This window comes from Paralichthys olivaceus, chromosome 16, assembly GCF_024713975.1.
Source record: "Paralichthys olivaceus isolate ysfri-2021 chromosome 16, ASM2471397v2, whole genome shotgun sequence".
In the NCBI taxonomy this organism is placed as follows: Eukaryota; Metazoa; Chordata; class Actinopteri; order Pleuronectiformes; family Paralichthyidae; genus Paralichthys; species Paralichthys olivaceus.
Window position 1 is genome coordinate 1,583,130 of NC_091108.1, and position 26,254 is coordinate 1,609,383.

A 26,254-nucleotide genomic window follows, 5' to 3' on the forward strand; every position below is an offset into this window, starting at 1 on the left:
CAGGATTTTTGATACATTTATTTCCTCCATGTTAGCACGTAGAATATATTTATATACATATTGCTAGCTACAGCATCAAAAAAAGAAATATCAGGAGCATAGAAAATGTTAAGCCACGATTAATAGTTTACATATGGACAGAACAGAAGAACATGATCTCCAGGAGATGAGGACAAAACCGATTCTCAACTAGAATTATTCCAGTTAAAAGTTCATATACTCTGTAAGTATAAGCAGGTTTTCAAATAGTACTCACACCGCATCATGTACGTAGGGAATAGAAACAGTGAAAAGTCTGGGTCTGGTCGACCGTGTCATCGATTTACTGAAGTTTCAAGCAGAAACTGATTTTAAGATGTGATCTAGCTGAAGTGAATTTCCCCAAAAAATAAAAAAAAGCATCATTGTCATATTGCATTACTCTGAGGAAGTGCAAAAGTCTCTTCTTTACACAAGGGAGAACAGAAAAAGGAGCCACTGATACACACCGTTACTCATGCAGTTTAAAACCAGAGATACAAACTGGAATGACATCAATTTTCTTTTCCACACAGCGGAAAACAAACTAAATTCACACTGAAATCTTTACGGCTGGATGGACGAATATAAAAAGAGTAAAAGAGAAGCAGCGGCTTCGCAGGTCACATAAAATGTGTCATGCATTTATTAGTTGGTTTTCAACAGTCTGTTAAAAATCAACACATCGAATCATTCGGATACATCGAAGGTGCAGTGTGGTTCACGGCGTTCAAAAATAATTTTTAAAAAAGAAACTGAAAGACACACATGCTGAAAGTGACACGCAGCTCCGTGTTGTGGTCACAGAGTTTAACGTGATAACGGTTGTACATTGTACAAAACTAAAACTAACAGTCATCCAGAAGAGAACAGCTGAAATCGAGTATTTGTGAATTCATTTACAATGTACATACAACGTGACGGAGACAGTTTATTTACATGTAGTGCAATGACGACGAAAAGAAAACGTTTGATGCTGAAACTCGGAGGAGAACCGCGGTGAAACATGAGATGAGACGACAAACAGCAGCAGAACGGTACGACGACGCGTGACGCGCTAAAGTGACGCGCTCGGACGAATTTCAAAACAAAGACAAAAGTTTAGAAATAAAGTCGTGAGCGTAAATTCTGTGATAGTGGACCAACAACAATAATCACATCGTTCGCTCTGACACCTTCGTGATTTAGAAGTTCTGATTGGAGCTTCGCTGTTGTCCGCACTTTTACAGAAAAAGCTTCACGTGAGTCGAGCTGTTGCGACGACACCGTTGTTGTCGGCGGTGATGTGTTCGTTCATCGTCGTTTATTGAACTCAACACTCCTCGCGCAGCTTCCGTCCTCCAGAGAGACCGGACCTGCTGCTAAAACGTCCCACAACCAAAGCTGCGTAACAGTGTGAGCCAAAAATTCTATATTCTGTCCAGGTGATCGATCGAACCCTGTTTCAGTTCAGAGACGGGGCGGCCCACAGGTGACGCAGCCTCGGCCACAGACTTTAACTTCCTGCATCGGTGAAATCAGGATTCCAATCTCCCAACTCGAAACGTTTGACTTTTTAAGCTTATGTGGTATAATTGGAGGCATTACGTTCATATCCTGTCGTCGTGCACGCTCGCACATTTAGTCAGAAGTGAATCTGACGTGTCGGGTTTCACAGATGCAGGAAGCTGAAGTAAGAAATTCAAACTTGTTCTTGCGTGAGGCTCGTTGTGTTTCGCCTCGGTGAGGTTTTTATTGAGCATTTTGACTTCCTGTGGGTACAGAATGAAAAGCAACATCAATATATAGTTCTTAACGTACACACTGTCGAGTGGGCACACGGCACAAGTTCACCACCTCGACTGAGAGTTCACTTTTCATGTACGACACAACGAATGTGACAAGATAGAAATAAAAGCCTGGCTCCGCCCACTATGTGAAAATGCACGGTACTTTATTTTCCACGTCACCAGAAGCACAAACCAATGCGGGTTTAAAAAAAAAAGAAAAGTATCTGTACAGAGAAGATGAATGATTTTCCTCTGTTCAGTCGATCTTCATAACTGAGGAAACAGTCAAACTTTAAAAGTGTCACACAAATCAAAACCTGGCAATCTGATTGCCGCATCGAGGAAGAAAAAAAAAAAAAATCCAAGCACCAAAGGTTTAAACAATCGACCTCCATCGCAGAGAGAAGTTTAGAAAAGATGAATTTGATCATTCACATTTGCATAATGTTTTATATTGGTCCATCCGTCTTCACTGTTAAACACCAGCGAACTTCTGGTTCCTTATTTTTTCCTTGTTTGCTTTTTCCGCAGCGAATGAAAAAAAAAAAAGACGATGGAACTATCAACATGCACGTGACCTCAGCGGAGGCGAGAGGGTGAGAAAAGAAAAGAGAAACAGGCACTGACCGACAACTACAGCATAAGCAGTGAAAGAGTCTCATAGCTTTACTTTACACTTCAGATTTAAAAAAGGAAAAGATGCATTTCGAGTGTACATCACTTTAAAAATTACACTTACGACGCTCGGAAAATATACAAAGCGAGGGGGGGGGGGCTCACCAGGTCTTTGTTTTTTTTTCTGGGGTCGGGGGAGGGGGGGGGGGGTTATTACACACATTTGGGCTGTTGACAAAATGAAATGTGCAAAAAAACGAATGTGTAAAAACTGTCAAATCATGGAACCTCTCTAAGATCCAGCTCAAGAAAGATTGTTATACATTTCCCCAATTAAAAAAAAAAAAAGAAGAAGATCTTTCACATTTAATTTGAATACCTGACTCATAAAAATGTGTCTGTTTAAAAAAAAGGAAAATTGCATAATATTAATATCAATAATAATAGATGGAAGATTTTTTTGTCGGCGTCTTTTAAGGCCGAACTCATGACCCTGTTTCCCAATATGCCTTGATTTTAGGTAGAAATGATAAAAGGTGCGATTCACCACAAACACCTCGTGAAAAGAAAAAGCGAGTGCGCCACATCGTCCACAGTTCAATTCCTTATGCAGTTTTTTGTTGTTTTTTCAAGAAGTTTTCTCTATGAAAGCGGAGCTAGCTCGATGCTGCAGTACTTACAGTGGGGTTCGACAGTTGTGTGTTTGTTGCATTTACAGTAAGAAAAATGACTCTTTTTAAAAAATTCAGGTAATAAAATGTTTTCTGTTAATGCTCATCTGTTACTACACACTTAAATAACACATTCTCTGACACGAGCTCAAAATTAGCACTTCAGTAAAGAAACAGAAAGATTTAAAAACATACAAATCGGACCTGGACTCCGATCTGTTCATGATTCAGAGAGACAGAAATTAAAAAATGAACAAAAGCACGGAAAGACAAATCAATACAATGGGTACATTAAATAACAGAAACAAAAAGAGAACGACTCGCTCTTCTCAAGCAGAAATACGGGTCCACAAAGTTTTCAGGAAGGCAAGTAGAGAAGCAAGAAGATATGTGTGTGTGTGTGTGTTGTAGACACTGACTGACAGGCGACGGAGAGGGCGAGAGCCATTGGCGTGCTGTGCAGGGGTCAGAGAGGGCGGGGCTTGATCGTTCATCTCTTCCTGCGGCAGGTTCGTTTGTGGTCGGCGTGCCAGTGCTCCTGCTGACACTTGATGGAGCAGTACGAGGTGTTCCAGCAGCAGTGGTACATGGCCTCCTCCTCACAGTTATAACACTGCCAACAACACAAACGAGTGCGGTCACCACCTCAGCCACAACACGCGAGTAAAGTTTGTTATCATCCGCTGTCCGGAGTTTAACTTTCACACGTGGAAAAAAACACAGCAGGAGATTCTCCAGTCAGACGAGGTCACAGAGGAATCGGCGGAGCGCTCGGGAGAGAGGTGGACGTAACAAATGAATTCAGCGACAGAGAGCACGTGTTTGTTTTGTTGTCACGTCGTCTGCTCTTATCACCAAAAACTCAAATCTCGTCTTTCCAAGTCGATGTCTTGACGTTTGCTTTTATTCAGATTAGCGTTTGTCCAGATAATCTCCTGCTGTGTTCTCACTCTGAGATTCTGCTGAGTTTTTACTAAGGGGCTGGAAACTCGTGTGTCCGCAGCAACTGACTGATAATGACGAGGTCGACATCATATCTCAGTTTTTATAATGTTGGCACCAGACAAAATGAAAACCCATCCGGGTTCTGACGCGTGTGCTGTCGATGCAGAACTCACCCACTGTTTCTTCTTGGTCTGGGAGATGAGCTGTTTGTGTTGGGCCACCAGCTTCTTCACCTCCTCCACCAGCTCCTCTTTACACTTCTCCTTCACCTGCTTACACTTCCTCTCCATCTCCGCTTGAGATCCGGCCACCGCCTTACTCACCGCCTGCCGCTTCTCCTCTTCCATCTCTGCACGGAGCTGAAGCCACAGAGACGTACAGGACACGCTGGGTTTTAATCTCATGCAGGTTCCGAACCCTCAAAGGGCAAATCACTGCAGTTTCCTCGAGTTAATCTTTTTGTCATTAAAATGCAAACACACCTTTTCCAGAGCTTCTCGGACGACTCTCTCTGTTTCCCTCTTGTTGTCCGCCTTCATCATCTCTTTGACGTCGTTGAAGACCTTGGTGTATTTCTCGTGGCACATGTTCTGGCAGGCGCCGTCGCTGTTGGTCTGGGTGCCGCGGTGCAGCGTGCGCGGCGACCCTCCGCTGGCCTTCTTGGTCTGCGTCGACACCGACAGCTTCTCGGGCTGCTGCGGCGCTGAGGACACGGGAATCTCCTGGCTGGAACTCACTGCCTCCATCTCGGGCTCCGGGTCCTGGAGGAGAGAGAGTGTGACAAACTAAACATTTCTAAGCGTCTTGGAAAGGATGATACAAATATTGGCTTCGATGCCGTTATAACAACTAGAAGCACTCGGAGAGGACACCCCTCCACAAAATGTCATTAAAACCAGTTCAGTACTTTTGTGAGTCGTCCTGTTAACTGACGAACAAATGAACACCAATGAAAACAACCTGTAACCTAAATATTTACCGTCGCATTGTTGACGAACAAACTTACACTGGCTTCCTCTTTAGGTTCAACCATTTGAGACCGACGACTTTTCTTGGCCTTTGGCTCCTGGCTGCTTTTGAGCTGGAAGGGGGAAAAAAAAAAAGGTAAAATTCAAATAATCATTTGTCCCTGAAGCTGAAGATTTTAAGAAATTCTTCAAAACTCATGTGGATGAATGGTGTAGTTGCCCAGTCTTCGGTTCACAAAAGTAATGGATAAATATGAAATGATAGAAGTGTTTTGAGTCACTCAAACTGGAGCAGAATAATGACTTAATGTTAAAGATCAAGCTTGATGGACGTGTTCAAATGAAAAATGTATAAAGAAACATCTGAACTGAGATTGATTAAGATGCGTGGGTGTGTCCTAAGACCCCAGTTAATATCTAAATCTATTAATACTAATCTACTCATTGAAGGAAGTGAAGGTGGAACATGTTACGCCGGCAGTTTGGTCACCAGATGGCACTATAAGACATGTTTGATGTACACGGTGAGAGTGAACTCCCAGATTAACTTTGTTTTGTTTCAACTTTTTGTGTCATTTTGCTTTTTAGTTTGAGGTGAAATCATCATGACCGTACTCACATGTCGGACCTGCTCGTTGCTCGTGGAGGAGATGCTGGACTCGGCTTCGTCTGTCCGCTCCAGTCTGTCTGACCTCACGCCGCCGCCACCCTCCTCCTCCTCCTCCTCCTGCTCCTGCTGCTGCTGCTGCCGCTGGCTCTGTTGATGATGCTGGTGTGGCGGGCTGCCGTCCTCCATCTTTGCTTTCCAGTAGCGTCCCTCCCTTAGGAAACGCTGGTAAACCTCAAGCTCCTCGCACGCCTTCTTCCAACCATTGCTGCGCTTCACCTGCAGCTGCTGGACACTCACCTTGATGTCCTGTATGTTGTCTGCGGGAATCCACGCTCTGCAGAAGACAGGGACATAAAAGTAGTTGCGTTGCAGAGCAGCACGGCACTATTTAAAAATAAGTTTCAGTCCTGCTGACGGGACTGGAACTGTTGGACCGACTAATCAGAAAAGTGATGCTGTGAACTGTGATGTCTTCCACACGGGCTGACCTCTGATGCTGGTGTCCAAAGAAGCGCACGTCCACCTGGTTGTCCTCCCTCTGCAGTACTTTGGCCGGCCAGTAGCCAAAACCCTTCATCTTTGCCCAGACCAGGTCATGACTGGGGCTCTGCCAAGGTAACACACAAACACACACACACACACAAAAAGAAACCTGTTAGACTTCTAACAAGAACACTATACCAGAATTGTTTTGGTTATTTGAGCAGGTTGCTTTTCATGCCAAAAATGTATTATTACCAGATTCCTGCATGAATTTATGAATATATATATATCTATATATTAAAACTGTTTTCACAGGGTTACGTGGGCCACTTAATACAAATAATACTGTAATACTACAACTGCGTCCATGCATCTGTCGTTGTAGAAAACAACAATAAAACACTGAGGTGAAACATCCTGTTGCCGCGTCGGTTCAGAGAAGCTGCAGTTCGGCCTGGCACAGTGGGCCTGTACTCACACAGGGGTAACAGAACCAGTTGTCGGGCCGGGCGTTCGACAGGTAGAAGCAGTTCTTACACAACAACAACTCGTTCAACTGGAAGAGAAAAAGAGGGGGAGGAAAGATATGATATGGACTCATTAACTCAGAAACTTAATGTCACTGCTGTGAACTGTGCAAGAAAAAAAACTAATGAGACGGGTGTACCTCATGGCATGTGTCGCTGAAGAGCAACCGTGCGATCTCTGCCTGGTCGCTGTGAACTGCACACAACAAAACACACCATTAAAAATCAAGTCACACAGAAAAAACATTATGTGACCTGCTCAACTTTGACTCACCCCCATACAAGATGGAAGTGTTGTGAACAATCAGCTGAGCGTCTGCTTTGAACTCATCAAAGTTCTTATACTTTCCCTCAGACAGGTTCTGAAAGAAAGACAAACCGACAGACACATAAGATCAAGTGATCTTCAGAGGTCTAATCACATGCTGAGTGTGTTTTGTTCAGTAAAGGGCGACTACTTTATTCCCGCATTTACCCAAATTGTGACCAAGGACTTAATTTACCTGATCTGCAGAGGGTAACAGTCTTGTATTAGGGAAAGAACTTCAAGCATAGACTGTAAATAAAGATGGACGATGCGTCTCCACTTCCTCCCACTATCCAGAAATGGAGACAAAATATCCAGGGTACGAACGCTGCCATCTGGCACCGCTGACGTCATTTGGAGTCTGTGTAGTAGTGATGAGGGGATGGAGATTTTTAGTTCGATCCCCGTCCCATCCAAGAACACGGAGGAGGCGGGTTTATGACCTATATTGCAGCCAGCCACCAGGGGGGGGCGATCAAGACGTTTTGGCCTCACTTTTGGAGAGCCATTATATTGTCTATCTTTATATACAGTCTATGACTTCAAGTTTATTGGTAGCATTTGGACACAAAGCCAGATTTGAACTTGTGTCCTCATACCCCCCCACCCACACACACACACACACACACAGTTGAAGCGAGTATAGTTTGAGGCAATTGGTGTAATATAAAGTAACCCTTATCACCAAGTCATGTCTTCTAAAGTAAATGTGGGGAATTGTCTGAATTTTTAAATATAAATAAATCAATTAATAAATATGAAAACCTCACTCCCTTAAAGGAGAGCGGAGCTTAACGAGGCGACGTCTGGCTGTTACCTCTTGGATGTTGGAGACGTCCAGTGCAGTGTGGATCAGCCGTCTGTACATGGGATGTTTAATGTCTTTGCCTTTCTTGTTCAGGTCCACTGCCTGCAATGGAGACGAATGAGCAGTGGTAGTCTGTGTTACTGATGTTACAGGGTTCAGTCACACTCACATTACATCACTGTCTATTTCTTTATTAGAGATATAAAACCTGTTCGCTCCATTGCTGTGCATCAGCGGTAGCGCCCACATTGACCAACAAGGATGAGGAGGCTTTGGTTTCCAGGTCAATTGTCAATATTTTGGATCTAACCCCAATTTAAACTGATAATATTCTGCCAACTTCTGATGGAGGTGGCAGCGTTAGGAGCTAATACTTCTAATCACAGGGAATATTTCAGACAAACGACAGCAGAACTGTTCGGCGTCTAAGCTCCAGGTTCATTACTCCCCCGGATACGATAACATATATATGAATAAATGCATCACTACAATATACCATGGGGTAGAAATAAATGTTTGATCTCACCCTCTCCTTCATACGCTGGACGATGAAACGCAGGTATTTACACATGTCCTGTTTGTTCAGGTTCTTCTTTTTACTGCCCTGCAGGAAGGAAGGAAGGAAGGAGAGAAGTTTAGAATCGAGGCCACTTCTGACCTGACCTTCAAACACACACTTACAATTTAATAAACATTTATTTTGGCCCATTACAGGGACGGAGTGTCCTCAAAAGTACAAAAGCAGAACGGATTCAAAAGTTTACTACTTGTTGACAAAGATCTCAAGGGTCTAGTCCATTTTTTTAGAACATAGACTTCACGCCCTCTCGAACTATCAATAGAGTAAATCAATAATGTCTCATTGTTTTTCAAACGAAATGTTGGACACAAGCAATCAAACTTATGTCCGTTTTCTCATACTAAACCCAACTCTAACCTTTATACTCCAAAATGTAATTTTCCCCAAAAACAGTGATCACAACAATAGACATAATGGAGCATTTAGAGTTCATACACTTTGTAGTTTGACCACCTACCCTGCAGGCGGCGCACTGCCAGTGCGATCCTCCATCTCTGGGCTTGCACTCCTCCGACAGACACTTGAGATGGTAGACTCGGAAGCAGTTGTCACACATGAGGATGTCGCCCGGTAGGTGACACTCGAAGCAGTACCAGTCGTGGCTTTCTGCCTCCCAGTCCTGCAGGGAAGACACGGCACAGCACAAGTTTGGGTGACCCCCCCCTCCAACCCGCCAACCACAGCAGGGGAGGAAACAATATTTTCTGTGTTGGGTTACAACTTCCTTGCCCAACTCAACAACTGAGAGTAGAGTGCATAACTCCACCGAGGACCAACAGATAGATTCAATCAAGTTGCACCAAAAATTCACAAACTATCAGTCAATATGTCTGACTTTAAAAAAAACATCCATGAAACATCTCACAATGTTAAAGGTGACAAAGAAAATCCAGGATCTGCCCCCTGATCCAGATGTTTCATGGAAATCTACTCAGTGGTCTATTGTGTATTGTTGTATACTATTACAGAAGTAACAGAAGTTAAAGTTAATATAAAGTACTTGTCTTTTTCGATTAAATGCCTTTTTAAAAATAATACTAACACAAACATGTTGCAGTAGTTCTGTCTTAGGACTCATTCTCTGCAGTGGATTCAAGTAAACAGCACAGAGACAGAAAGCATGCACCACTAAACATCCTTCTACTTATCAACCTGTCAAGAGTCCAACTCCTCCCACTCACAGTCTGGACGACTCAGTAGGGGAGAGCAGAAGAGTCGTGACCATGCGCCATTCAATATAAGCCAGAAGAGAACAGAACCTTGGTGTCCTTCTTGATCCGTTCTCCACGTTGTTATGTGCCGTAGCTTGAGGATCATCTTTCAGGAATGCACTTTCCCAAATAACACTTCTGAGTCTTTGAACAGAATTCGTGGCACGTGAGAACAATCCTGAGTTTTTGTCTGTTTTACTTTTCAGCCAAGTCATCAGAAAAGCCTTGACCGTACCTCATTCAGATCAATTCTTATTAGCTGGAGCTACTTGCCCTTAACCCATAGCCTAACTCACACTGTGTGTTTGCATTCCTGCAATGCAAAGTACCACACGCTACGTGGGAGTGGCCTTGGTCAGATCACATTCTCGCTCTCTAGGTTCGTTTAGGGACAAAGACTGTGAATACAGTAGAACATCTGTGTTCACATATTCCCAGATGAACCGAAGAGAAGGAGGAAAATTTACCAGGGGCATAAATTGAATTCCGTCCATAGATGCCTCAGACGAGTTCCCTACTTCTCAGAGTGTAATAGACTCTTCACCCACACAAACACTTGACATTACAGAGCCGGTCCTTGTGTTCTGCCGAGTGTCAAGAGCCTCTTCAATGTTGTGAAAGACAAGTGGCTGACTTCAAAAGGCTGGAGCCCTCTTAGCCAAGGACACCGCGTCTGCTTTCAGCAAAGCAAGTTTCAACAACAGCGTGGACAGAATTAGGCCCAAGCACGACAGACATTATTACAGCAACATGACGTCTGAGGGGCAGAAATGTCCCTCACTGCTTTCCATCTCGGTTTAAAAGCTCGACACGGTCGGCGTCAAGCTGAGATACGTCAGAGAGCCGAGTGAGCCTGACCATCATGTGCCTTCTAATGACCTACACAAAACAACTCAGAGTTCATCTCAGCCTCCTGCGCAAACACACTGCTTCACTTGTAGTCTGATGTATTCTTAAAACCCTTGCCACGCTCTTCACATTTAGAAGCTCGTAGAGAAATCAATTAAGTTTTAAAAAACAACGTCACAGAGGAGAGTGTGAAATGGGTTAGTAAATTAAATGGTGTAAAAATGTGTCTTTGGAATCTTGTTTACACTCACTACTGTCAAAGTGCAAAAACACATCAAATCATGTTAATTATCATGCATCACAGGGGCCCAGATTTTAATTAGTTTAGCAAGAGTTATCAACAAAGCGTCCCACCTATTTATGTTAAAGAGAACAATTCATTTAGGGTATGAATTTATAGGCAACGTAATCACTTAATTAAGGACAAACCTGGATTAAATCCAATCTGGCTTGAGACAGTGCATTTTAAATTTATTTTTAAAAGAATTTGGCAGTGTTATTTCCAAACTTCATAATGGGTGAGCAAACGTCCTGTTTAACTGTTTGAGGATCAGATATTCCTCTGGTCAACTCAAGGACACAGCACATGCCAGCTGGACTGAACCCAGGCACCTGCAGAGGGAGAGTTAGCCTCCATCAAACAACTGCTTTATTCTAGTCTCTCCACTGAGTGACTGCTAACCTGTAAAACAACACAACACAAAAAAGAAAATAGTCGGCTGTGTTACTAGCAGCAGGCACGTTTTAAAAACTAAAGAGCACAACCACACAAACTACAACTACCTCCGCCCACCTCCACCCTCCGTCAATGATCGAAAATGAATAAAACAAAGAGCAAATAAGCATGCCAGACAGAGGTCAAGATCACAGCAGCACACACCCCTTCTGAAGAGAAGACCAAACTACTACAAACACACAGATGATTGCTACCAACCGCAACTATGATCGCATTGCTTGTTGTCTCTAAGTAAAATATGATTCAATTAAGCATACTCTGATTACTGTTCATGCTGTGACTTACTGTTGCTGATTCCACGCTGGTTGGTTGTGCCTAAATTTGCCAGGATATCAGATACGGGTACCCGGTTAGACTTTTGAGTTTTGAAAATCAAGCATCACCATCTATAGATAAGTGGCGAGCACTTATTTTTTATTAATATCACTTATCACTTCTGCAAGAAACTCGGCCACATAGACGTAGAGCTGCGATGGACTTTCGTGAAGCTTCTTACAGCATAACTGAATGACAGCACATACATTCCGGCAGTGTGATTAATATTAGAGTGTAGGCCGGCATGCAGAGTCATTCTGCAAATGGAAACTTGATACGTTTTCACCTTGTGTGATAATTTCATTCAAATGCAGGGAGAAGCATCGCCTGGTACAAGATGAGGATTTTTCTCACTACTGGCCCAGAAGGCTTATCATTTAATTGTATACAGCCCACAACCTTTACACGAACCAGAACATACTGTATGCTGTTTAACTTCAGCAGTGTGCATAAAAAGATTCACTCAAATCCATGTCTGTACTGCATGTGGCAGAACAATTTCTCACAGAATGATGTTAGTTGAGAGGAGGGAGGAAAAAATGAAGGGAACAAATGAAGAACAAACCCTGAATTTAAAAATAATGCAGCCCTTACCTTGCTTCCCTCAGCTTTCGGCTCCTGTGATTGAAAGTGATTCAGAGAGTAGTGTTTAAAAGTCCTGCTGCTAAAATGAACTGAGCTCCGCTGGACAACAGTCCTCAGAGGCCATGACCACTTTCCATGACTTCCATATCTCCTTTCAATATGGACTGGTACCATTGTTTCAAGGGCCTGAGTAGTTCATGTTAGACGTACAAAATGAATGTTAAGTCTACCAGCATTATATTTCTCACTCGTGTTTCTGTAGTTTAATGGATTAAACATAACACTAATATTGCCAGCATGTTAGTACCCTGGTGTCAAAAGCCCTGGGGTTAAGGCTACATGCACTCTTCTACATTTTAGTTTTAAAACTTTGAATTTTGTGTTTGGTCCATGTTCCACACACTAACACGGAGGAGACAGGTTTTCTGTCCTATACTGCACCCAGCCACCAGGCTTCACTTTTGAGGAGCTGTCATGTCATATTTCTTTATTTACAGTCTATGATTTTCACTCAAACACCTTAACGAGTTTTCTATCTCTGCTGATTGGCTATTTTTTCCTGGATGAGTACTTCATCATCATGGTACAACAGTAATACTTGCTGCATGTAATGTCTGTGTACTGTGACTGTGTTAGCACTGTGTTCACAGCAGGGTCGTTATATCCTCATAAGAATACATGTAATGTTTTCATCAGGACAACTGCGTCAGTAAGTTGTGTTTCCACAAGAGCAGGGCACCAGAATACGTGTCTATGGATAACCACCTTTGTTTGCTATCATATTCGATTTTGAATTAACTCATTAAAACATAATTTTCTACCTCTGTCTTCTTACATCTTACATTATTACTTGTCAAGCACCTCAGTCATAATCTGAAACAGTAATCAGGAAACTAAACCAAGGAAAAAATTAATCTGTTGGTAAAATACAAATTAAAAACTGTATCTTAACTATGACAATAAAAATAAGTGAAACATGCATTCTTTCTATGTGCTGTTGAAAAAGATTCAGTGTTTGTTGTTGTTTGTGTTAATAACCTGATTGAGTGGGAATGGACTTGCCATTTCATCCCCCGGTAGCCAGTATCCTTCCTGCTCAATGCCGGCCTTTGAGCCCTTGCAACCAACCGTGAGGGTCTCCACCACCAGGCCATCCTTAACAGCCAGGCTCAGCTGTCTGGCAGTCTCCTTAGGGTGCATACTAAAAACCCGACTCAGGTACCTGCACAGGTGAGAGTGGAAAAGAAATTTAACAATTAGCGACAACAGCTGTGCTCACTTAAAACAAACATTTAAACTCCCAAACCCAGAAACTCCTCACTTGTATGAGTGCAGCAGTTTAAAGGTTTTTATAAGTGAGGTGACACTTACGATCCTTGAACTAGAACGGCACGCAGTAGAGCACATAGCTCCACCAAGACACAACAGGATTCCAAGCCAAATCCATCATGTTTGTTTGGACATAGTTCAAAACCGTGACAGCATCCATCTAAAATGTAGGTTCTGCACTGAATCTGCGGTATCTCAGGTACACATTGGTGGTAGTTTCAGGTTTGCAACCATATTTTTTACAGTACAGCGGCTGAAAAAAAAGCCCACAGCCCTATAACAACCTCATTAACTTTACTAGATCCAGTCTTTTATTTGGATCTACATCCCTAAATATGCATGTATTCATACAGATTCCATGAATTATTCCAATCTGTGAAAATGTCCAAAGATGTCCAAAAAATCTTTCTTGGCCCATGCCCCATCTTTCCAACAAGTTTTGTGGAAATTCCTCAGGTAGTTTTTGCTTAATCCTGCTGAAAGCCAATACTAGATATATCAGTATCCATGTAATCATGTCTATTGCACTGATTTAAGTATCAATTTGGGACTGATCATATATTTATACTCCCAAAAAAAGTGATCTGGGATACATGTGGTGTTTGAAAATATCAAAGCCATCAAAGAAAGTTTTTTTATCATCTACATTTTCACCTGCATTTTCCGGTGTGGGAGAAAATGGGATTCAAATAATGGTTCACTTGATTCCCACAGCTGCCTGCTGACTGGCAGTGAACCTCACTATGCAAGGTCATGTATCCTCGACTGTGCCAGACAGCCAACGAACAGACCATGTCACTGAGTCAGGTGAGTGTCTGTATTTACTCCTGAGTCAAAAATTTAGGCTGACAGCAGCTTTGAGTATCGAGTCAGACAGGAGCTTCTTAAAAGAAATCAGAGTTGCCTTACCAGTCTCACACTACGAACAAAACATTAACTTGGAAATAACATTTCTGTGTATATCTTCTAGCCTGCGATACACAATTAATCCTTTAACTTAAAATCACAACTTTACTCAATAGGTTCTTCTGGTGAGGTAACAGAAAATCTAAGTTTAACTGGCTTTCACTTTTTTACATTTAAACGCAATTACGTAGGGCTGAAAGTAATTAGTTTATGTTTTTACTAGCTGTTTTTTCAATAAATGAAAAATGTTAATTTCCAGTTAGGAGTTCTCTGTGGGAAAGATTTGTTGGGTTTCTCATCTTAATCAGCACAGGTCACATGGATATATCTTAAGAGGTATCTTACAACAATTAGCTTCTTAAATGATTACATAATTGGTTTCAAGTCATCTGACTTCTGTGGCTGTGGCCTCCCTGTATGAGTTGATCACATTTACCTCCAAGTGAGAGGGGACGGTTAATTATTCACCTCAGCCTCACTCTGTTTCTGCAGAAGCAAACTCAACAACCCTCTTAGCCACCAAGCCTGTTGGTGAAATATAGCCACACTGGGACCGGATAGGGCTGAGGTGCTATGAAGAGAGAGAACGCTACCCGGATCAATGTCGCTTATTTCTGTCACCATGACAACAGCCGCTTGTCAGTTTTCATTTGGCAAGGCACCAGCTCCCAAGGTGCTCGCCAACTCATCGTACGAGATGTGCCAAGTGTTTCCTTTAGGCTCTGCTCCATCCTCCAAATGACAGGGATGAGTGAGCAGTGAGGTCTGCCGCAGATAATTTGTCAACAACTTGCATCGTTTGAACAACGTGAGATTCTCCCCACGAATCAAATCATGATCTGTCATGAACCCAAGCTGCTGCAGATTCCATGTCTCCTCCATGTTAGCAGATGACACAGGGACCAAACTAAAAACTCAAGGTACACAAAGATGGTTTCTGTAATTTTAGGTAGTTCTTAAAACAGTGATGTTTCTGATAAATTGGATTTTAATTTGACGATCAAGATTGACTGGCGATTGGTTGAGCGTGCGTATCGGAGGGACCACCATAACATGTGGCTCCACCCTCACGATTACTACAGTGAAGACTCTCCTAGATAGTTGGTGGTAGTGGAGACACGTGATCCATCTTTTCTTACAGTCTATGTTATATTAAATAATTATTTATTTATTTTTTAATCAAAGCAGATAAAATGAGTGCGAAGAATAAATAAAGACACGTTTTTAGAATCCAACCCTTTAAAGACTCATTAAACAGTATGCTGTGACTATACATCTAATCATACTTGCATTAATGGTGTGAACTTACTTGGAGATCCTGTCCATATTTGCAATTTGTTTCTGGTTGCGGATGACCTCAATGGCTGCCCACACGTACTGGACAACCTTGGGGTCTGCCTGCCTCTTCTTCACCACGCGTGACATGATTTCCTTATTCATGACAACTGTGGGAAACAAAGACAAAATTTTAATCATCATTTTTTTTTTTTTCATGAAATAAAGGTAGATGTGCCAAAATACAAAGGCTACATATACACAACTCCATTTTAATTTTAAAACATATCACTGTTGCTACGTTTACGCCTGCCATCAACAATACTCTGGACTGTTTGAATATCTTGAAATCCAATATTGCGCGGCCCTCTTCTTAAACATCCGTGAAACGTAAGATGTCACTTTCATACATCGCAGTCAAACACGAGCCATATTAATGCTTTGAGCATTTTTATTTGCTGGAATATGCTTGGCTTCCAGGATCTTTGTGGTAGAAGAGGCAGATGACAAATGTCGAGAGAGGATGTTCGTCGTCACACTTTTCTCATGAGCATATGAACTGTGATTTTGGGTAAAAAAAAAAAAAACATGATGCGTTTGATCCTGGGAGCAAATTATCTAAGAATGAATGCAAATGAAACTGACACATCATGTGTTCCATCACAGCCAACAGGCACAACTTATTCACAACCCCACTGGTCAGAGTGAAGGATTTTTAAAGGGATATTTCACAGAACAATGAACATTCCCTCATTATCCACTCACCACTATGCCGGTGGAGTGGTGGTTGAAGTGATTCGAGTCCACAAAACACTTTTGTAGTGTCAGGGGTAAACAACATTGTATCTGAATCCAATACAATTAAAGTATTTGAATGGGTTTACGGACACTTGGATGACACCACAGCAGCAGTATGGATGCATTTTGTGTTCTGTTCTTTTTATGTATTTATTTTTCTACGTTTGAAGACGTCGTCGCCAGTTACTTCAATTGTACTGGATTCTGCTCGAACGCAGTTTACCCCCTGTAACTCCAAAAGTGTTTTGTGGACTCAAATACTTCTACCACCGCTCCATCGGCATAGTGGTGAGTAGAAAGCAAGTCACTTTTCATTTTCAGTAAACTATCCGCAGAGTTGCCTCTTCACGTGCAGCCCCTCCGGACAGTGTCCACAGATTCTTAGAGAGATCGGTGAATGTCCGGTGGCAGCTTTTCCGTCTTGAGATTATGAATTCTGTGATTTGTCTGTGCAAACATACAATTGCATTGGATTGAAGTGCCCTCCTCTGTGTCACGTGTGGTAGGTGTGTGTGTGTGTGAAGGAGGGCCACCTGTGCCGTGGTGTGAAGCCGGCCACACCACACGACGACCGGCTTCTGCAGCAGCCAGCGTGCCCCCCCCACTCAATTAGTGAAGCAGCGCGACAGAGGAGGTGAATTAAGACACGCTGAGGTTTCACGGCTCCCGACGTAAACAAAGACACCAAACCGCGCTGCTGCCGCCTCCTTCCAAACCCTGGCAGCTCCCCCGAGCATCAGCACACAACAACAACCATACCCACCGGTTTTAATGCCCATTTAAACAACTCCGACAGTCAGGGTGTCGCGAAGAAACCTCCACAAACCTGTCTGCCGTTCACCGTTAGCCCGCTGGTGGCTAAACGCCTGACGCGGACGAGGGGAGGCAGAACGACCGAGGTGCTCCGGGGAAAGACACCCGCGTTTCCATCATGTGACACAAAACTTCACAACTTATCTGTGACTTAAATGACACACTCGACACAACTGGTGACAAAGAGGCAGCCGAGGAGGGCCACGGGCTCTGCCAGGGGAGTAGCTCCATTTGGCTACCGACTAGCATGCTAGCTAACATCCAGAACGTGACAAGACGAAGGGGGGGTTTAACCGTGACTGTGCAACTTGTAGCGGACAGTGTGCGACGTGTGCGTGTATTTCATTATAACGTAAAACCAAGAACACGCGACTGGAAGTCGATGAGCGACGGGCGAGCAGGCTATCGCGGTGAGTTCATTTTCAGGTAGCCATGCTAGCAGGCTGTTACGTCGCTAGCCGTAGCTGGCGGACTGGAGAACTCAGCCGACTTGACAGCGAACACAAACGAGATTCACAATCGCGGCGACGACACGTTGGCATCGTGAGCGCACACGAGGCTCTGCCCGCCGCCGCCGCCGCGAAGTACCGACACCCCGTCGGCTAACAGGCTACCTGCTCGTTTGTTTTGGAGGGCGCCATGTTCACGGTAACCCTCCATCACGGGATAGGCTAGCGGAGGCTAAGCTAACGGTGCTAACGCCCGCAATTGCTGGGCCAGCTAGCCCGTCGGAGCCCGTGGGGGTTTCAATATAGTCGCAGAGAAAAGTCAAAACCCACCTCGGCTACGGTGTCACGAACACACAGCGCTGCAGGGAACCCGCGAAGGATTGGAGGCGAGGCCGCTTACATCGGTGTGTTTCGGGCTAGTTGAGTCTGCGGTGTGTGAGTGTGTGTGTGTGTGTGTGGCAGCCGGCCACAGGACAGCAGCGGCTGGGAGGTAAACACACACGACTGAGCCGAGCCACAGGGAGAGCTCCAGCGGGGGAGTCCGACTCACAGCAGCCGACAGCCCGGCACTCAGTAACCGTGGCCACTCCGCCGATTCTACACGTCACACGCCGATTTGCTGGTTGTGTGGGAAGTGTCACTGTGCATGGGCGGATTAACCACCGAGGAGGGCCCCGGGGCAGGACCTCCACAGAACGTGCCACTGACAATACAGCTGCTTCCAGGCGCGCACTGAAGTCCGGCGAGCCTCCGCAGTTTCTCCGGAGGAAGGAGGTGTATGTGTGAACGCAGAGGTCGGGGTCAGAGCCTCCAGAGTTTCTCCTCCCGGCCCCCTTGCATAAATGCTGCGTTGCGTTAAACCTCGGAACTCGGAATTTCCGATCCCCCGAGTTGGAGATTGCAACCGCAGCTCTCCCTCATGTTGAAATTTCGACTTGGAAGGTCAGGGAAACCTCGCCACCCCCAGACTTTGAAATCCAAGATGACCCCTCTGTATACAAACAGTAGAAAGCTGTAGTTTTTAATGCATATTAGCACTTCCCGTGGCAACAGTGGTCGTCATCTTTTCCCTCATCGTTAATAAACACAACGCAGAGTCCAGCGGAAGTTGTTCCGTGACCTGGATCCTCACAGACTGGTTCACAATTGTCTCTGGAGCTGTGGATCATCATCAGCTTGGACACTAGAGGCCGCTACACGTCACAAAGTATGTTCGTTTACTTTCTGTTATCACATTGAATGGAAATGGTAAATATTTGAGCTGACACCCATAAAAACGACGGAATTTGTGAACTTAGTCAATGTTTCGGGAGCGAGGAGAGATGGCGCCGCTCGGTTTGGCTCGACCCGGTTTGCAGTGTGTAGCACGAATGACAGAGACAAAGAGAGAAGCAGTAAATTACTGACAGAGCCACTAAATACTCAAAATTTTGAAAAGACCTAAATTAACAATGTTAGCGAACATGCATGGTCCCTGCCTTGGTGGAGCTGTGGCAGGGCTGTGTGCATGTGACGGCCCCTTAACCCGGTTGACGAGAATCTGTACCTGGTAGTACCGACGTAATTTGGTCTGTACCCTTAAAAGAGCTGATTATGGTACCCAACCCAAATGGTAAAGAGAGAGAGACAGAATTTTGAACACTGATTTTAACAGTACATTTTCTACTGAAAGGGGAGGCACTAGCTCAGTCCATAGAGACTTGGCTTGGGAACCGGAGGGTGGCCGGTTCAAGTCCAGCATGGATGGAAGTTGGAGAGGTGCTAGTTCACCTCCTGGACAGATGTAGATTCCTCTCTCATCCTCATTGTCCCAGTGGGTTTTAATACAGCTCATACTGTAGCTGTGTCCACAGCCAATAGCCACTGGATCCTTCAGTAGATCCAGACAGTAGATCGTTCTCTGTCCAGTTGAATTTCTTGCTCCGCCATTTCGCCTGGTGCCAGTGATTGCATGATAACAGTATGGCCTTACCTCTCCTCAGCAGTGTTCCCACACTGTTTGGAGGCAGCTGCCTCTGTTCCCACACTGTCTGAGAGCAACTACAGCTGTTTGTGATTTATTCAATGAGATATATTCTGGTTTATCAGCTGCATAATTTTAAAATAATTAATTAATTACCGTCACTGTGAGCTTGGAAATCTCACGGTGTCACCACTGTGGCTTTACTCCACCACGGTATACCGCAATACGGTATACCTTTTCACCCCTAGTTTCGATGAATGAATACATTGACCTACTGAATCTGACTGATGTTTTCTGTTGGGATTACTCATTAAAATAACCTGTGCAAATTTTATTAGACCTTAAGTATTTTTGCGATCTGCCCTGAAAAGACAGAGACTGAACAGGAACACTGTGGTTTGTGGTGTTTCAGGAGGAAACTCTCAGTTATTGTCTCACATCACTTTCACTTTGTCTCCATCAGCTTTGAATGAAGACAAAACAACAGACTGGATTTATTCTTTATTTCAACTTTCAGCTTCTTCACACATTTGATTGTTATTGCTTCAAACATATATAAGAGATTTAAATGTAAATACACATGTAGAAGGAACAGACGTGATGAGGACAAACCCTCAGAGGGACTCGATCAGGACGCTCTCCAATGGAACTGCTAGTTCAGATCAAGACAATCAAAAAGCACAGAAAGCTACACAGCAGCAGATCAACACGTCCGTCCACTAAATATGTGAATACAAGGAGGACGAGTGGATTCACACTTTACAAAGATGAGACGTGATAAAAACAAACCTTCAGCAGCTTCTTCAACTGTCCAGGTTCCACATTTCAAATGTGACCAAACATCCCATAATACTGATGCTGTGTAAATCAAACCAAACATGGAGACAAAAGAAGTTCAAGATTTAAACACAGAATCTCAATCACTGCTTTTAATGACTCCAGACTATTTGAGTTTACACAACTCAGCTGAGGATCCAGAAGACCAAACCCCAACTCCAGCATAGAGAGGCTGAGTGAATGTGGTCTGGACTCTGTGGAGGAGAGTCATGGTGTCAGAGACGCTGTAGAAGGACAGAACACCTGCACTGTGATCCAGGTACACTCCTACTCTGGAGGACGGAGGACCTGACACTGGAGTCTTGATGTTGTTGTGATAAAATTTATAAATGTTTCCATCATGATATAATGACCAAGATTTATCATTGAATCCAAATATACATTCATCTGACCTCCCTGCTCTGTTGATATTCTTGTATGTGACTGCTACATCAACTCCTCCTCCTCTTCTCTCCACCTCCACCTCCCAGTAACAACGTCCAGTCAGACTCTCTCTACTCAGGACCTGCCACCAACCAGTGAATCTGTCTGGATGATCAGAATAAAACTGTTCTTCTCTCATTCTTGTCACTTTTCTGTTTCCCTCAGATAATAACAGACGTTTGTTTGCTGTGTTTGGATCCAGTGTGATTTCCTGTGAATATTTGAAGAAGTCAGCTCTGGTCTTGGGCTCTGGTTGTGGCAGTAAAACATCCACTTGAGACACAATCTGTAAAATCTTTGTCTCTGTCTCACTCACAATGTCCTGTAGTCGACCTCTGACCTGTGACACAGCTGCTGTCACGTCCTCAAAGTTCCTCAGAGGACGGATCCTGATGCTGGATGAGTGTGTAGATTCACTGAGTGACAGTGAGGGGGGGTAGTTGAGTAGAAACTGGATGTGATCCTCTGTGTGTGAGAGCTGCTTCAGTTCATCGTCTCTCCTCTTCAGCTCAGTGATCTCCTGCTCCAGTTTCTCCTGAAGCTCTTTGACTCGCCTCACTTCAGTTTCCTGCTGGGATCTGATCTGCTGCTTCACATCAGAGCTTCTTTTCTCCAGCAGACGGATCAGCTCAGTGAAGATCTTCTCACTGTCCTCCACTGCTTTATCAGCAGAGCGGTTGACGGCCTCCTCCTCCTGTTGAAGCAGCTTCACATATTTCTCTCTGTCCTGGAGTCTCTGCTGGATCATTTGTCTCCTCGGCCCGAGCTCTCTCTGCCTCTCAGTCCTTTCTGCTGCAGCTGTGACTGTGTCGTGGTCTTTATGTTGATCCACAGAGCAGAGATAACAGATACACTGCTGATCAGTGCGGCAGAACATCTTCATTACCTCATCGTGACGAGAGCAGATGTTCTCCTGGAGCTTCTCGGAGGGCTCCACCAGCTTGTGCTTCTTAAATGGAGGTGACTGAAAATGAGGCTGGAGGTGTTTTTCACAATAAGAGGCCAAACAATCCAAACAGGACTTGAGAGCTTTGAGTTTTCTCCCAGTGCAGACGTCACAGGCCACATCTTCAGGTCCAGCATAGCAGTGATCAGCAGGAGCAGCTTGGAGTCCAGTCTTCTTCAGCTCCTCCACTAAATCAGCTAACATGGTGTTTTTCACCAGGACAGGCCTCAGTGCGAAGGTCTCTCTACACTGAGGACATCTGTAGATTCCTCTCTCATCCTGATCGTCCCAGTGGGTTTTAATACAGCTCATACAGTAGCTGTGTCCACAGCCAATAGTCACTGGATCCTTCAGTAGTTCCAGACAGATCGAACAAGAGAATCTTTCTGTGTCCAGTTGAATTTCTTGCTGCGCCATTTCACCCGCTGCCAGTGACTGTAGAATAGTTTCACTTCCTGTGAACACAAACAGAGTCTCTGCTCCTCCCCCTCTCGTTCACTTCCTGCAGTGACTCAGCTCCCACAGTGTTTCTTGTCGTTGATCATCAATCATCATGATGGTAATAATTATTCATTTTATTTGTACTGCACTTTTAATAGTGCTCAAATTTAGAATAACACAAACTTTGTTGAAATGCCTTTAAGTATATGTTTAATAAAAGGGGACTTTTGAACATTATCTGAAAATAAGTAGTGTATTGGGCTCCCAGCTTTATTTCTTTTGAAGGAAACTGAGCATTTAAAAAAAGTAGTCAACAAACAAACGAAATATCTCCCTGAAGTTTAATACAATGAATAAAGTCAAAATAAATAAAACTAGTACATCTTTGTACTGAAACTTGAGTTTGATCAGTGTTCCCAATTCAGCAGCACCCCGTTGTGGTGCAGAAAGCAGAGTTGTCACAGTCTGTGCCACCACTGGGGGGCGAAAGAGCTCCACTAAAACGTTGTGAGTGTGGGGGACCGACTCCGTGTTTGCTGATGTGACAGGTTTTTGTTTTGGATAATTGTCTGTTCAATGTTCAATTGTCTGTTTATGGATCTGAAACATTTCGTTTTTCAGAGACTGAGGGGAAAGCAGAAAAAACTGAAGAGGAAATCCAGCAGCTGTTGAATCTCAGTGGGAGAAACCTGCAGAGTTGAGGCTTGAATCCGTAGACTGTAAATAAAGATGGACGACACGACAGCTCCCCCCGAAAGTGAAGCCAAATCATCTTGATGGCCTCCTGGTGGCTGGCTGCAGTAAAGGTCTGGAATGATCGCAGATGGGACATGGATCAAACTAAAAAGTCAAAGTACGTAAGTTTTTCCTCTTTTCGAGGGTTTCTGTCGTTTTAGGTCGTTGTTATCACACTGATGTATGTTCTAGTGCGTTGATAAGTTTGGTTTTAATGAGTTATTTGATCAAATAGAAACGTTGTGAAAAGTCGTGATTGACAGATGAGACTGGCTCGCAATGTCGTCCATCTTTATTTACAGTGTATGGTTGGGACGGACAGTCGTCCTTAAGTAAACTACTCTGCCACATGGTGAACGATCTCATTACTTCCGCCAAGAAGGATGTCGTGTGTTTGAATCAGGGAAGAAATCTTTAGATTTGGATCCGGCTCAGGGGGCAGATCTCAGATTTTGGATGATGCAAGATAAGTCCTTTTTCAAGAAATGATCCAGAGATGTTTCTAAAATAACAGAAATGATTAGAGAACAGATGACTGTGTTATTTAGTGCGGCTGGATTGAATTTAAGGGGACTGTTGGGCCTCAGTGGAGGTCTGTGCTCTGCTGACCATTCACAGAACCTGAACTGGAGAATCTGTTGTTGTTACCATTGTCGTGAAAATCAACGTTGCTCATTTCTTTGTGATGAAGCTGTTTTAGTGAAGAAAAGCTGCAAAGACAGAGACTGAACAGGAACACTGTGGTTTGTGGTGTTTCAGGAGGAAACTCTCAGTTATTGTCTCACATCACTTTCACTTTGTCTCCATCAGCTTTGAATGAAGACAAAACAACAGACTGGATTTATTCTTTATTTCAACTTTCAGCTTCTTCACACATTAGATTGTTATTGCTTCAAACATATGTAAGAGATTTAAATTTAAATACACATGTAGAAGAAACAGACGTGATGAGGACAAACCCTCAGAGGGACTCGATCAGGACGCTCTCCAATGAACTGCTAGTTCAGATCAAGACAATCAAAAAGCACAGAAAGCTACACAGCAGCAGATCAACACGTCCGTCCACTAAATATGTGAATACAAGGAGGACGAGTGGATTCACACTTTACAAAGATGAGACGTGATAAAAACAAACCTTCAACAGCTTCTTCAACTGTCCAGGTTCCACATTTCAAATGTGACCAAACATCCCATAATACTGATGCTGTGTAAATCAAACCAAACATGGAGACAAAAGAAGTTCAAGATTTAAACACAGAATCTCAATCACTGCTTTTAATGACTCCAGACTATTTGAGTTTACACAACTCAGCTGAGCATCCAGAATTAAAAACCCCAACTCCAGCATAGAGAGGCTGAGTGAATGTGGTCTGGACTCTGTGGAGGAGAGTCATGGTGTCAGAGATGCTGTAGAAGGACAGAACACCTGCACTGTGATTCAGGTACACTCCTACTCTGGAGGACGGAGGACCTGAGACTCGAGTCTTGATGTTGTTGTGATAAAATTTATAAATGTTTCCATCATGATATAACCTCCAAGATTTATCATTGAATCCAAATCTACATTCATCTGACCACCCTGCTCTGTTGATATTCTTGTATGTGACTGCTACAGTAACTCCTACTCCTCTTCTCTCCACCTCCACCTCCCAGTAACAACGTCCAGTCAGACTCTCTCTACTCAGGACCTGAAGCCAATAAGTGAATCTGTCTGGATGATGAGGATAAAACTGTTCTTCACTCATTAATGTCACTTTTCTGTTTCCCTCAGATAATAACAGATGTTTGTGTGCTGTGTTTGGATCCAGTGTGATTTCCTGTGAATATTTGAAGAAGTCAGCTCTGGTCTTGGGCTCTGGTTGTGACAGTAAAACATCCACTCGAGACACAATCTGTAAAATCTTTGTCTCTGTCTCACTCAGAATGTCCTGTAGTCGACCTCTGACCTGTGACACAGCTGCTGTCACGTCCTCAAAGTTCCTCAGAGGACGGATCCTGATGCTGGATGAGTGTGTAGATTCACTGAGTGACAGTGAGGGGGGGTAGTTGAGTAGAAACTGGATGTGATCCTCTGTGTGTGAGAGCTGCTTCAGTTCATCGTCTCTCCTCTTCAGCTCAGTGATCTCCTGCTCCAGTTTCTCCTGAAGCTCTTTGACTCGCCTCACTTCAGTTTCCTGCTGGGATCTGATCTGCTGCTTCACATCAGAGCTTCTTTTCTCCAGCAGACGGATCAGCTCAGTGAAGATCTTCTCACTGTCCTCCACTGCTTTATCAGCAGAGCGGTTGACTGCCTCCTCCTCCTGTTGAAGCAGCTTCACATATTTCTCTCTGTCCTGGAGTCTCTGCTGGATCGTTTGTCTCCTCGGCCCGAGCTCTCTCTGCCTCTCAGTCCTTTCTGCTGCAGCTGTGACTGTGTCGTGGTCTTTATGTTCATCCACAGAGCAGAGATAACAGATACACTGCTGATCAGTGCGGCAGAACATCTTCATTACCTCATTGTGACGAGAGCAGATGTTCTCCTGGAGCTTCTCGGAGGGCTCCACCAGCTTGTGCTTCTTAAATGGAGGTGACTGAAAATGAGGCTGGAGGTGTTTTTCACAATAAGAGGCCAAACAATCCAAACAGGACTTGAGAGCTTTGAGTTTTCTCCCAGTGCAGACGTCACAGGCCACATCTTCAGGTCCAGCATAGCAGTGATCAGCAGGAGCAGCTTGGAGTCCAGTCTTCTTCAGCTCCTCCACTAAATCAGCTAACATGGTGTTTTTCACCAGGACAGGCCTCAGTGCGAAGGTCTCTCTACACTGAGGACATCTGTAGATTCCTCTCTGATCCTCATTGTCCCAGTGGGTTTTAATACAGCTCATACAGTAGCTGTGTCCACAGCCAATAGTCACTGGATCCTTCAGTAGATCCAGACAGATCGAACAAGAGAATCTTTCTCCGTCCAGTTGAATTTCTTGCTGCGCCATTTCACCTGCTGCCAGTGACTGTAGAATAGTTTCACTTCCTGTGAACACAAACAGAGTCTCTGCTCCTCCCCCTCTCGTTCACTTCCTGCAGTGACTCAGCTCCCACAGTGTTTCTTGTCGTTGATCATCAATCATCATGATGGTAATAATTATTCATTTTATTTGTACTGCACTTTTAATAGTGCTCAAATTTAGAATAACACAAACTTTGTTGAAATGCCTTTAAGTATATGTTTAATAAAAGGGGACTTTTGAACATTATCTGAAAATAAGTAGTGTATTGGGCTCCCAGCTTTATTTCTTTTGAAGGAAACTGAGCATTTAAAAAAAGTAGTCAACAAACAAACGAAATATCTCCCTGAAGTTTAATACA

At 43.8% G+C, this 26,254-nt stretch overlaps 3 protein-coding genes and 1 long non-coding RNA gene across 10 annotated transcripts in view; 1 reads left to right on the plus strand and 3 right to left on the minus strand.

Moving 5' to 3' along the window:
• On the minus strand, window positions 1-18,451 carry zmynd11 (zinc finger, MYND-type containing 11). 7 transcript variants are annotated; one of them, XM_069511567.1, is made up of 17 exons: window positions 17,898-18,451; window positions 15,542-15,677; window positions 13,060-13,219; window positions 12,007-12,030; window positions 11,383-11,412; window positions 8,759-8,920; window positions 8,248-8,325; window positions 7,731-7,823; window positions 6,881-6,968; window positions 6,747-6,802; window positions 6,558-6,635; window positions 6,085-6,203; window positions 5,606-5,930; window positions 5,025-5,099; window positions 4,501-4,779; window positions 4,192-4,377; window positions 1-3,686 (listed from the first exon to the last, which is right to left on the minus strand). In XM_069511567.1, exons 2-17 carry the CDS (start codon window positions 15,670-15,672, stop codon window positions 3,564-3,566), a joined length of 2,007 nt encoding a protein of 668 aa, XP_069367668.1. In that variant the 5' UTR covers window positions 15,673-15,677; window positions 17,898-18,451; the 3' UTR covers window positions 1-3,563. The 7 variants fall into 7 exon arrangements, with proteins under 7 accessions (XP_069367668.1, XP_069367666.1, XP_019960750.2 ...); XM_069511565.1 differs by having other exon boundaries at window positions 13,036-13,219; window positions 17,968-18,196; XM_020105191.2 differs by having other exon boundaries at window positions 13,036-13,219; window positions 17,898-18,196.
• The window catches only part of LOC138405128 (uncharacterized), a 12,163-nt gene continuing 4,221 nt past the window's right edge, over window positions 18,313-26,254 (plus strand). The window contains exons 1-2 of the long non-coding RNA XR_011238817.1: window positions 18,313-18,774; window positions 22,799-23,030. This is a non-coding gene — a long non-coding RNA (uncharacterized lncRNA). The remainder of the gene's footprint in view (window positions 18,775-22,798; window positions 23,031-26,254) is intronic.
• On the minus strand, window positions 20,019-22,263 carry LOC138405124 (tripartite motif-containing protein 16-like). Its single transcript, XM_069511575.1, has one exon. The coding sequence runs from the start codon at window positions 22,151-22,153 to the stop codon at window positions 20,474-20,476; it is 1,680 nt and encodes a 559-aa protein (XP_069367676.1). The 5' UTR covers window positions 22,154-22,263; the 3' UTR covers window positions 20,019-20,473.
• Window positions 23,748-25,986, minus strand: LOC138405123 (tripartite motif-containing protein 16-like). The gene has a single exon (XM_069511574.1). It carries the CDS (start codon window positions 25,879-25,881, stop codon window positions 24,202-24,204), a length of 1,680 nt encoding a protein of 559 aa, XP_069367675.1. The 5' UTR covers window positions 25,882-25,986; the 3' UTR covers window positions 23,748-24,201.